At 37.8% G+C, this 12,151-nt stretch overlaps 1 protein-coding gene across 6 annotated transcripts in view; it reads left to right on the top strand.

Annotated features, from left to right (window-relative positions):
* LOC126278688 (mitogen-activated protein kinase kinase kinase 15) overlaps positions 1 to 12,151 on the top strand; it is a 281,737-nt gene that overhangs the window by 112,402 nt on the left and 157,184 nt on the right. For all 6 annotated transcript variants that reach the window (XM_049978983.1, XM_049978969.1, XM_049978952.1 and 3 more), the window contains 4 exons: positions 3,678 to 3,850; positions 4,738 to 5,016; positions 8,529 to 8,812; positions 8,902 to 9,061. In XM_049978983.1, coding sequence (XP_049834940.1) covers positions 3,678 to 3,850; positions 4,738 to 5,016; positions 8,529 to 8,812; positions 8,902 to 9,061 — 896 coding nt within the window. The remainder of the gene's footprint in view (positions 1 to 3,677; positions 3,851 to 4,737; positions 5,017 to 8,528; positions 8,813 to 8,901; positions 9,062 to 12,151) is intronic.

Raw genomic sequence — 12,151 nt, 5'->3', positions numbered from 1 at the left:
AAGTGAGGTTGTTATAATGTTTTTTAATCTTTTGGAGCATTGATGCTTCTCATGCCAGAAGTTAATAACCAGTACTTGATTAATCTTCACGTATTTGGTGCCTTTGTATTTGAATGACTCTTTCCATTATGCATTCTGCTTGTCTCTGAGTACTGCTTTGAGGATATTTAAAAGATCTGCTGTTGGTATGTTACCTCTCTCCATTGTTGCTTTGGGGTATCAGTCTGCTGATTTCTACTGGTGAGCTTCAATGTTAGATTCATAGTATTGTATGTCACTGGACGATTGTTTTGTCCACTGTAGAGGTAGCTCAGTAATTCAAGTGCTGATCTGAAAGAAGAGAGGATAACGATCTGATCAGAAAGATGTTTCTCGGCATAAAGAAGTGCTTGTTTATCCACAAACTCAACTGTCGCTCGGGAGGATAATGGTTCAATCCCGCGTCCGGCCATCCTGATTTAGGTTTTCCGTGATTTCCCTAAATCACTCCAGGCAAATGCCGGGATCGTTCCTCTGAAAGGGCACAGCCGACTTCCTTACCCATCCTTCCCTAATCCGATGAGACCGATGACCACACTGTCTGGTCTCCTTCCCCAAAACAACCAACCAATCAACTGTCATAATAATAATTTCCTCGTACAGCATGACTTTTTAACCGCTCTGATAGATGATAGCCCAGTATGCGCACCCACATTCATCTCTTTTTTTCAAAGTGTTGCCCTAGATGACCCTTGAGTTTTTATGATTAGATATATACTAATTCAAAACACAGTCATTTGAATAACCATAGCCAAAGTCAGGATTGTTTGGGCTGGGACCATTTTAATAAAAAGTTCCTACTTAAGTATTTGTGACGTGGTGTGGCTCTGTGGCCAGCACTAAGAGAGCATTACTTGGATTAGATTTCATTGCTCTTGGAAACATTATAAGTGCTTTATACTGATATTTATCTAGCCATCTGAGACATGCCCAGGTATGGAAGTGATGGTATGTGTTGTTCCTTCCAGTTCTGAATAGAAACATGCTTTGTGAGCAATGTCCTCCGAGTGGTGCAGTCTCTTTCATTAAAATCTGATTATACAGTGACACAACACCAAATATGAGTATATTATGGTGCAATGCTAGAATTACATTCTAGTGACAAATGATAATTTTTCATCTTTTACTCCACTGTCACTCACTGTAATCAAATTAGAGTAGATAATAATTTTTTGGTCAGTTTTACAATTAGGCCTTTCATCTTTATATGGTTCTTTCTGTCAAGGTCCCCCCCTCTCCCCCCTTTTTTTTTAGTTAGTAAGTTGTACTCTCACATACCTTTGAACAGGAAAATGATATCTCTAAGGGATCTATGATAAGTATGGTAGTCTGCTATAGCAATCAGTTGTATTACATCTGACGTTATGACACCTGTCTAATCTTCATCATTTGCCGTTGACTTCACTATGTTCTCTCCTTTCCCAAGTTTTGAAACAATAGTTCATCAATTTTGACTGATGATTCGGTGATAGGTGTGGCAAGATAGGACAGGTTTCAAATTATTGTCAGAGGAATGTGTGTGTCTATTTCAAGTATGTCAGTCACTTAATTTTTGCATCTTTTTAGGGGTAGGAGAGGTTATCAGTCCTCTGGCAAGTTTGATGATATCTTCTGATCCGCCAACCTCATCTCAGAGTAGCACATCACCTAGGATTGTTACTTGTCCTATATATTCCAGTCTCTGCCTTCCTCTACAAGTTTTGCCCCTTGTGGGGTCACTCTTAGTACCCTGGACATGTCCTAATATCATGTCCCTTCTGCTGGTTGGTGTGTGTGTGTGTGTGTGTGTGTGTGTGTGTGTGTGAGAGAGAGAGAGAGAGAGAGAGTGATTGTATTTCTTTCCCCAACATTTATGTGGAGAAACTCATTTATTACCTTATCAGCCTACTTAATTTTCAGCATCCTTTTGTAGAATCACATTCAAATACTTTGTTTCTGTTCTTTTCTAGTTTTCTCAGTCTTCTGTACAATGCTGTACATTCTCAGAAAGTTTGATACTAGTGGAATTCTTTTTATTGAGGAATGCACTCCTTGCTTGTGCCAGTTTGTTTCTTTTTCCTCCATGCCTTGTTTTGCTTCCAAGAAAGCAGAACACTGTCACTTTATCTACTATGAGTTCCCTAATTTTGACATTACATTTGTCGCATATGCTACTGCTGTTACTCCTTAATAGTGCAATCTTTCTCTGATTTATGCGCAGTCCATATTCTTTGCTCAGTAGGTGATACAGTCCATACAGCAAGCCCTGTAATTCTTTACTTTCACAGAGGGCAGCAATTTCATCATGGAATCTTATCATTGATTATCCCTTAACTTTGAACTTGAATCCCTCTTCTGAACTTTTTCTCATTTTATTTCTTCTGTGGTAAGCAGGTTGATCAGTAGACAGGAACTGCATTCCTATCATTGTATATTACTAGTCTTTGCCTGTAGCGTGCAACTATTTTTGTGAGGATTTCAAACATCGAACACCGGTTTATGCCGTTGAAAGTGTTTTCTAAGACTACAACTCCTATGGAAGCGTCTTGATGTTTCTGAAGTCTGGTCCCCACCCCCCCTTTTTTTTCTCAACAGTATTTCATATTTTTTTCTTATTTATAGGACTTTTATCTGTACCTAACTTTGTTTTGGCTCTTCTTCTCCCCCTCAGTTCACTTTCCTCAGTATCTCTTTGATACTGGATGCTTCACAGTTTCTCTTTGTCCTTGCTCTCTTCTTTCATGTGAGCTTCATACTGTAGTCTACAAATGAATCCCCTTCTGTTCTTAAAATTCTTTCTGACTATATTTTTTTTACTTTGACATATTTTCATCTTTATGTGTTAAATTGGTTGCTTTCAAACTTCTGTCTCCTCTTGTTCTGCGTCCCCAGAAGCTTGCAGTGTGCATACACCTCATGTGTGTAACCACACTATTAAAATCTCCAGAAACTTATTATGTGCATGCAACTTTCAATAGTAACCAGACAAAAAAGAAGAGGTTCTGTGTCTATTGCTTGAGTGTTCGAATCTCGGTATTTCAATTGCAACTGCATATCTTATTGTTATCACTGCATGGCTACATTTATGTTTGTTTATTAGATTCACTGCGAGGAGTTTACTTGGTATTTTCCTGGAAAATCTGCTACTTTTTATGTGGCATATTCCCTAAGTTGGAATGCATTCGACCAGTTTCAAAAAGAAGTTGTGAGAGTGTTCTTACAGGTAGTGTTGGCCTTTATAATGTTTATACCCATGTGATATCAGTGGGTGGGTGCACATTTCAACTTTGTAACTGAAGTTAATCAGACTTGTCAGCTGTAAATTTACATCCACTGACAATTTTTTTCCCCTCTACTTGTACTTCAATAATAATAATAATAATAATAATAATAATAATAATAATAATAATAATAATAATAATAATAATACACATTAAAACTCATTTGTTCTTACATCAATTATCTTTTTCATTTTTTTCGTCTTCCTTCCTGACCTGTGATACAGCTATGTTGCTGGTGACATTGATGGTGATGGTACTGTTATTACCTTCCTTCCTTTATTCATATGATGGTGGTTTTTAATTCACTGTATTCTTTAATATTCCTTTGTAATATGAAGCTGTAATTATTTTTGATTTACAGTAGTAGGTGTTTTACAGATATCATGTGGCAGCTATACCTTTGTGTCGTATCGACTTCTTGACTGTGGGACGTGCGTTACAACAAATCCTGCAGCTGCAAGACTTACAGGAGAAGAAGGCTCTCTGGATCCTAAACAACATTTAACAATCAAACTGAAAAAGTTACTCCAAGATGTAGAAATTCAGTCAAAGTAAGTACATTTAGGGTAAACAACCTTAAAAAGTTACTGCTTTTGCTAAGTGAATAGTTACTATATGTGAATAATAATTGTCTATCATTACCATATAAGTTGTTGAAAATGTCAGAGTTGGAGGCTGTGTGAAATGAACTGGTGTGCTGGGCTCAAAAATAAAATACATTTAATTTACGTATCCTTAGAGAGAGAGAGAGACTACTGATTGTTGGGACAGTTATGATGGTACTATATAACTCGAATTATACAGTACTGTCATACTCATGCTACTAAATAATTCCAAATGTAAGTGTAAAGGCCGAAGTTTTCCATCAGTGCACACTCTGCTGCAGAGTGAAAATCTCATTCTGGAAACATCCCCCAAGCTGTGGCTAAGCCATGTCTCCGCAATATCCTTTCTTTCAGGAGTGCTAGTTCTGCAAGGTTCGTAGGAGAGCTTCTGTAAAGTTTGGAAGGTAGGAGGCGAGGTACTGGCGGAAGTAAAGGTGGGAGGACGGGGCATGAGTCATGCTTGGGTAGCTCAGTTGATAGAGCACTTGCCCGCGAACGGCAAAGTTCCCGAGTTCGAGTCTCGGTTCGGCACAGAGTTTTAATCTGCCAGGAAGTTTCATATCAGCACACACTCTGCTGCAGAGTGAAAATCTCATTCTATGTGCAGGAAATTTTGATACCTCACATGTATTCAACTGATGAAACAGAATGAGACTTACTGCATAACAGTGAATAAGTTGATGAAGTTTAGTAAACATAGCCGTAGTTTATTGTGTCATAGGAAATTGATTGATCATATTAAGTGTATTATTTATTGTACCTGAATGTGATTGTTAACAACACATTTTTTTTTATTTAGAAATAATTGAATAAGTCACAATTATTTCTTTCAGAGCACACATGAAGGAGAAGTTTTTAGCTGACTTGCGTAAAGCGAGAGAAACATATACGGGAGAGGAATTAGCAAGAGTGCTTCATAATATGAGGAAAAGACTTGATGATCCCAATGTGCTCTCTGGTGAAGTGCTGCTGAATGTGTTAATATCATTTAGAGAAATTCAAGATTATGATGCCATGGTGCAACTTGTCGATGACTTGCGAACTGTACCAAATAAGAGGAATTATATAACTACTTCAGCAATAGGATACCTCTATGCCTTTGCACTGAACAGGTTAGTAAGATTTTGAGATTTGTTTGTACTTTTCTTTTACATATTGCTTCATAAATGATAACCATAGAAACTACCGGCGAGTTCATAAAGTTTGGTGTATATGCAACATTTATGAAGACAGGAAAAATCTTTTTATCTGTTCTACTCTGTGCTGAAACTAAATTTTATTTAATTTCCTAGAATAAGAACTGCAATTGCGATATAAATAAATTTGGATACAATCATACAGAAAGGTAATTTAAGTATGAAAAATTCTTAAGTACACAAAGAGACAGTAGGACTGGTCAGTTCATATATGCAGTTGGCAGTACTTCCTGCACTGCTGACAGAAATATATAAAAGTAGTTTCCTAATGAAGCAAAAGAGGAGAGCATTGGAGGAGGAGGGACAAGGGCGATGGGTGGGCGGTAAGGGAGCCAGGACTTTTGAAACCCAGGCTGAAATTGTCTCACCTTGTAAGAGGAGAAAGGTGGCTACACAATTCCTCTTTCTTCCATGAAGAAGAAACTTGTCCTGTTGAAAGCAAGAGTGCTGTACTTGTAGAAATCTGGCCAACTGATTTACAGAAAATATTTTTCGCTAATAATCTCCAGTTTAATAATAACTGTATGTTATCAGACATATGAAAATGACATAATTATCATGCATTACAATGGAGGAAACAATGAAACTGAAAACCTGGCACAAACAATGTTTAACAAGGACGAAATATCAAAGTTATTGTGGAGCATGAAACTGATGTGACATCAGTTACTGTAACCTTGGACACACATTTACAGGAAGCTCACTAATCTTAAATCATTAAATCATTGTTAATAATGCATCAACAAAGAGAGAGAGAGAGAGAGAGAGAGAGAGACTGCAAGTACTGAAAAAAAAACCTGTCAATGTTTCTGTTTCAAGGGGTGACTCTGAAGCATAAATGGTTAACAGTGGAAGGCCAATGTGCGTGGAAAGAAAAGTTTGCTATCAGTACATGAAGGTATAGTTACTATCAGTGTGTATTGCTGTTTTGGACTGTTGGCAATCAGAAATGTAGTTTAAAGGCAAAAATAATTCAAACACTAAGGGTTAGTCAGTATGAAATGGAGAGGAGCATGTTGGAAATAACTAGTGGAGAGAGGAAAATAATGACAGTAGATTAAGCTACTCTATGTGAAGATGAATGAGACTGACTTGATAACCCCAAATTTGTTTCTAGGGCTAGTAGGGCAAAAGAAGAGGGTAATAGTGGTGATAGGAATGAATGGTTGACCAAAAATGTCTAAAAAAATACCTTTTATGTGCAAAAGACAAAAAGGTAGGGAAAGCACACACACACACACACACACACACACACACACACACACACACACACACAAGGAATAGCAGCCTTTTACACGGCATGTCTGCCACCAAATTTTATCAGTCAGGATGAATGGTCATAGGGAGAGGATGTATACTGGCAACACACAGTAACCTATTGCAGAGCATGTGCTACAACATGACAATCATGACCTTGGTCTACATGCACCATCCGGATTCTTCCCCCAGATGCTAGTTTTGCAGAACTCCACAGGTGGGAACTGGTGCTACAACATGTCCTTGGTTCTTGCTGCTCACCTGGCCTTAATTTATGTTGATTTCTTCCATATCAGCAGTTCTTCACAGTAACTACTCCTTTCTTCATTCCGTTTTAGTTTTCTACATCTTTCATTCTCTTACCTGTTTATTTTTTGCTGTCCCCTTCCCACCTCTGTTATGTACAATGCACTTAGCTTTCCACTCTTATTAACATGTACATGATGTTTTAGCAGTAATCTCTGTTTTGCATATTACCCTGTCTTCCACCTTTAAGCTCTCAGGTTTTCAGATCTTCTCCTGTGCATTCCCCAAGAATCAGTCTCTCATTCCCACCCTACCTGGTAAGTCTCTGCTGACCCGCAGTTCTGGGTGACTTTTCCGAAATCTGCCCCTTTTCCTAGACCACTCTAGTCCTTTTCTTTTACCTCTCTTCCTTCTTCAATCCTTCTGCCTGAAGAAGGAGCCACTGACTCTGAAGTTTGCCTAATTATAAAGTTTTTTAATGTGTGTTTTCTGCCACCACTTGGTGAGTAGATTATTTATCTATCCAATTACCTTATAAATTTATTTACTGTAATTTTATAATGATTATCGATTATAAGTCTTGCATAAGGACACGAGTATCTTTTTAGTATGGTTTCATCAAAGACTTCGGCTTTTGTGTCTTGTGTTCACCATTGGAAATGATCAGAACATATAAGGAAATACATATATTTGTGTTAGCACGCATCCACTGCCTTCATGATAATCACAAAGACATTGGCTGAGTGCTGACTCACACAAATGCATATGTGGGCACCCTCTTTGTTCTGATCATGTCCAATGGTGTAAATAAAACATGGAAACAAAATTCTTTCAAGAAATCACATTAAAAAGATATTGATGTTCTAATGTGAGACTTATTATTGATAATCATTATAAAACTACAGTAAATAAAACTTGTAACACAATGTTGATTAAAATACTGAAGTTGGAAGGAAGTCTTTTGCAAACAGAGAACAATAGAAGGAGAGCTGAAATTGTCTTCATGTTATGGAGCATCTTGAGGTGGTGTGTTTGTGTCTGACATCAGGTCATACCAACTTAAGACTGCACACCTAGTGTGGCTTTCACACGAAAGTAGGCAGATCATGAAAGCCCATTATAAAGATGGCCATCTTCAAAAGCAGTGTTTATTTGTTCAAATGACTATGAAATTAATTTAAAGCTGTTTTAATACAACACAGTGAGTAAGAAGGAAGGTTGCTACTAGAGTCACTATTGTCAGATCATGATTATCATTAAGTCAGTGGCTCGGCATACGTTCCCACCCATCCAGACACTGCAAACATACAAGACAGGCAGCCGTGACCCAATAAGCCGCCAGTGAAATATCTCCCTTACCACGCTAATGCTACATTACATGATCGGTAACTTTGTGTATAGTATGTGTTTTCTGCTTTGTTCCAAGGCTGACATTGAGCAGGACTTTGATGCACTTTTCCAGATATCTGTATGAAAATCACTGTTAAAGGTCATGATAACATCAACAAAAACTTAAATCATGGAATCATTAATGATGGTAAAGCATTATATTGAGAGAATAGGACTTCTGTTGGGACTGACAAAAATGAATGTAAACTGGAAAACATAAAATGTGAGCACATAAAACTGGACTTCATTGTAGCAAGTTTTCATTTATTTATTCATTCATTCGTTATCATACCTTGAAATTATGGCATGTCTCTTTTACCTTTAATGCACATATTTTTCTTCCATTGAAATGGGCTGTAATATTTAATATATCAGTTTAAAAGTTGTTGATCAAATTCATTTGTCCTAAATGTTATTACACTTACTGTTTTATTGTATGTATTGAAATTAAATCTTAATTTTCTACTTATTTTAAATTTGTGCTTCCGCTTCTCAACATATGAAGTATCATTTTTCTTTTTTTATAAATACTACAGGCGCAATAAAGAAGGTGACAGAGAACGAGCTCTCAGAGTGATTGAGAAAGCTTTGGAAAAGAAGGAAAATCATGTACCTGATATAGTTTGTCTTTGTGGTAGGATATACAAAGACAAGTTTGTTGAATCTCAGCATCAAGATAAAGATAGTTTAATGAATGCTATTCATTGGTATAGAAAAGGATTTGAAGTGCAACCGAATGAATATGCTGGCATTAATTTAGCAACATTGCTTGTTATAGCTGGTAATGAGTTTTCAAAATCAGAAGAGCTGCAGCATATAGGTAAGAAGCTAATTGAATGTGAGAATAATCTGTATTAAACATATATTTCAGGTTTTTAAACTGAAGTTTGTTTGCTCATTTAATTATAGGTATGGTCCTCAACAATTTAATTGGTAAAAAGGGTAGCCTGTCATCATTACAAGACTACTGGGATGTTGCCACTTTCTTCGAAATTAGTGTTTTAGCAGAAGATTACTCAAAAGCTATCCAAGCAGCAGAATGCATGTTCAAGTTAAAGCCACCAAACTGGTGAGTTTTTGGAACTGTACACTACACAGAATTATCAAACAATATGATAGAAAAACCATTTACTTTTGTACTTTCTAACCTTGTGGCTCCCTCATATATAAAATTAGCATAACAAGTTACTTTGCTTGGACTGTCTGTACTAACTATTTCTAACTATTTCACAAGCCATTTTATGAAATAATATTATTACTATCTCTGTTATTTACACAAGTGTTGTTCACTCTTGAATGCAAGGCATAGGCAACAGTGCATGTGAGGCACTTCGCGCCGCTCCCGCCCACATTCCCCCCCCCCCCCCCCCCCCCCCCTCTCCAGCTGCTCTTAGCTCTTGCTTCTGCACAATCCCAATTAATAGTTGTACCGAGGACCCCAGTAATTTAATCATTTTTATTGCCTTGTATATTGTTAAGATTTTACATTCAGTACCCAAATGTTATAGCCAGCTACATGCCACAACTTGTGATAATGTCCAAGGAGCTCATACCAAGACACAGCATAGTCCAGCTTTTCTTGCTTCCCATCTCTGCCTGCAGAGAGACACTTCTGAATTATGTTCTGTTGTACTTAGCATCACTTCCAAGGCACTCTCTTGTGTGTAGTGCTTCTTGCAGCACAAATGGCTTTAGGGCATCTGCCTCAGTCTCTCTTGTACATCAGCTTTTCCTCTGGTGCTGTTCATTTGTAACTTGTGTTTGTCTCAGTTTTCTTGCCCTTTAAGATCACTGTTGTTTCTGATGTCTTTTAACTTTTGACCACCTACCCCTGTTGTTTACGCAACTGGCATATGGAATTATGACGTCTATCATGGAGGGTGCTCTTGTAACCCAAAGTTGCCCCTGACAACTTTGTCTCCTCAATTCCACCCACATCCCACTTGGCCCATCCAATGTAATCACTGTACTCTGTATTATTAGTCCCACACGGATGGTACTTTCAGGTAGGATTCTTTCTGTTGTGTTGTTCCTAATATTCAGCAAGTAGTTATTATGCTTTTTACATCTAATCACCTTTGTCTTTGTTGTTTCTGATCCCTTTCTCTTCTATTGCACTTTTGGGACAGTTCTGTTCCATCTGATAGACCCTCAACGTAATCACACCAACTGCCTGACCTTTTTTATGCAATCGATAGTGGATTTTCCATTTGCACTTTGTAGATTAACACCTGTACATTTTGCTTTTCCAAAATTACTATTGATCTTCCTGTACACCATAGTGAAATTTCTGGCAATCATATCTCAGTATCATTACATATTTCTCTTTTCCACTCCAGTGTGGCCTGTTTGCAGTTTTTGGAAATTTCATCTGAAAGCAACTACAGTGTTCTTACCTTATTTATAAGATTCCTGTATTTACTTATTTCATCCATGAGTTTGAGTGTTTTCCGGCCTCTTCAACTACACCTATGGTGTCCTGCCCTGGCTTAATTATTTCTATTTTTGAGGGAAATTTTTCTGATGGGATCTGCATTAAGCCACTGACATTAATCAAAGATGTGAGGTGAAAATTTGTGTTGGACTGGGATTTTGATGTGCATGCTATGCTTCGTTTGGACACACTCCGCATCTGACTCAAATTACCAATGTCTTATATGCCATTGCAGCGTCTCTGTCCGTGTAGGCCTACTGCTCCCCACATCATGACCTGTATTCCCATGAGGGGGAAAAAAAAAAAGGCTGTTGTGCATCAACACGGAAGGAATCATGTTTGGGTATCCAGCCTATAGAAATATTACACATATACATGTGTGGTGTGTGTTCTGTCGGACACATCCGGATGGCTGAGGTGGCTAAGGCAACCGTTCTAGGGAAGTGAAGCATTTGGGTTTAAGCCCAGTTTGGTACAAATTGTCAACTCGCATCAACACCCATAGCAGCTGACTCTCGGTGGCAGTAATTTTCCCCAAATCAAGGTACTCACACTACATCCCTGACAGAGAGGCATGTGAAAAGTCCACTGTTTGGATTATCTCTCCAGCACTGACAGTCTCACCACAAACAAACTGATTTACGCATCTATCACATCCTGTGGTGAGGTGTAACAGCAGCATCCATCACGAGGTGTGACGGTGTCCCAGGCTGTATGTATGAGACAGGCGGAATACCCTCAAAGTTCAAGAAGAATATGATAATTCCAGTCCCAAAGAAAACAGGTGTTTGTTGGTGTAAATATTAGTGGATTATAAGTTTAATAAGACCTGGTTGCAAAATACTATTGCAAATCCTTTACTGAAGAATGGAAAAACTGGTAGAAGCCGACGTGCTGAAAGATCAGTTTGGATTCAGGAGAAATATAGAAGCATGGGAGGGAATGCTGATGCTATGACTTCACTTAGAAGATAGGTTGAGAAAAGGCAAACCTATGTTTCTAGCATTTGTAGACTTAGAGAAAGCTTTTGACAGTGTTGAGTGGAATACTCTCTTTGAAATTCTGCGGGTATCAAATGTAAAATACAGGGAGCGAATAGCTATTTACAACTTGTACAGAAACCAGATGGCATTATAAGAGTTGAGGGGCATGAAAGGGAAGCAGTGGTAGACAAGAGAGTGAGACAGGATTGTAGCCCATTCCCTATGTTATTCAATCTGTACATAGAGTAAGCAGTAAAGGAAATGAAAGAAAAATTTGGAGCAGGAATTGAAGTCCAGGAAGAAGAAATTAAAAAACTTTAAGATTTGCCAATGACATTGTAATTCTGTCAGAGATGGCATAGTACTTGGAAGAGCAGTTGAACACTTTGGACAGTGTCTTGAAAGGAGGATATAAGATGAACATCAACAAAAGCAAAATGATGATAATGAATGTAGTTGAATTAAATCAAGTGACACTGAGGAATTAGATTAGGAAATGAGACACTTAAAGTAGTAAAGGAGTTTTGCTATTTGAGCAGCAAGATAACTGATGATGACTGAAGTAGATAGGTATAAAATGTAGACTGGCAATGGCAAGAAAAGTGTTTCTGAAGAAGAGATATTTTGTTAATATTGAACATCAATATAAGTGTCAGGAAGTCTTTTCTGAAAGTATTTGTATGGAGTATAGCTATGTATGGAATTGAAACATGGATGATAAGCAGTTTAGACGAGAAGAGAA

This window comes from Schistocerca gregaria, chromosome 1 (assembly GCF_023897955.1).
Source record: "Schistocerca gregaria isolate iqSchGreg1 chromosome 1, iqSchGreg1.2, whole genome shotgun sequence".
Taxonomy (NCBI): domain Eukaryota; kingdom Metazoa; phylum Arthropoda; class Insecta; order Orthoptera; family Acrididae; genus Schistocerca; species Schistocerca gregaria.
Note: the sequence above shows the minus strand (reverse complement) of the source record. Positions and strands in the feature narration are given on the sequence as shown.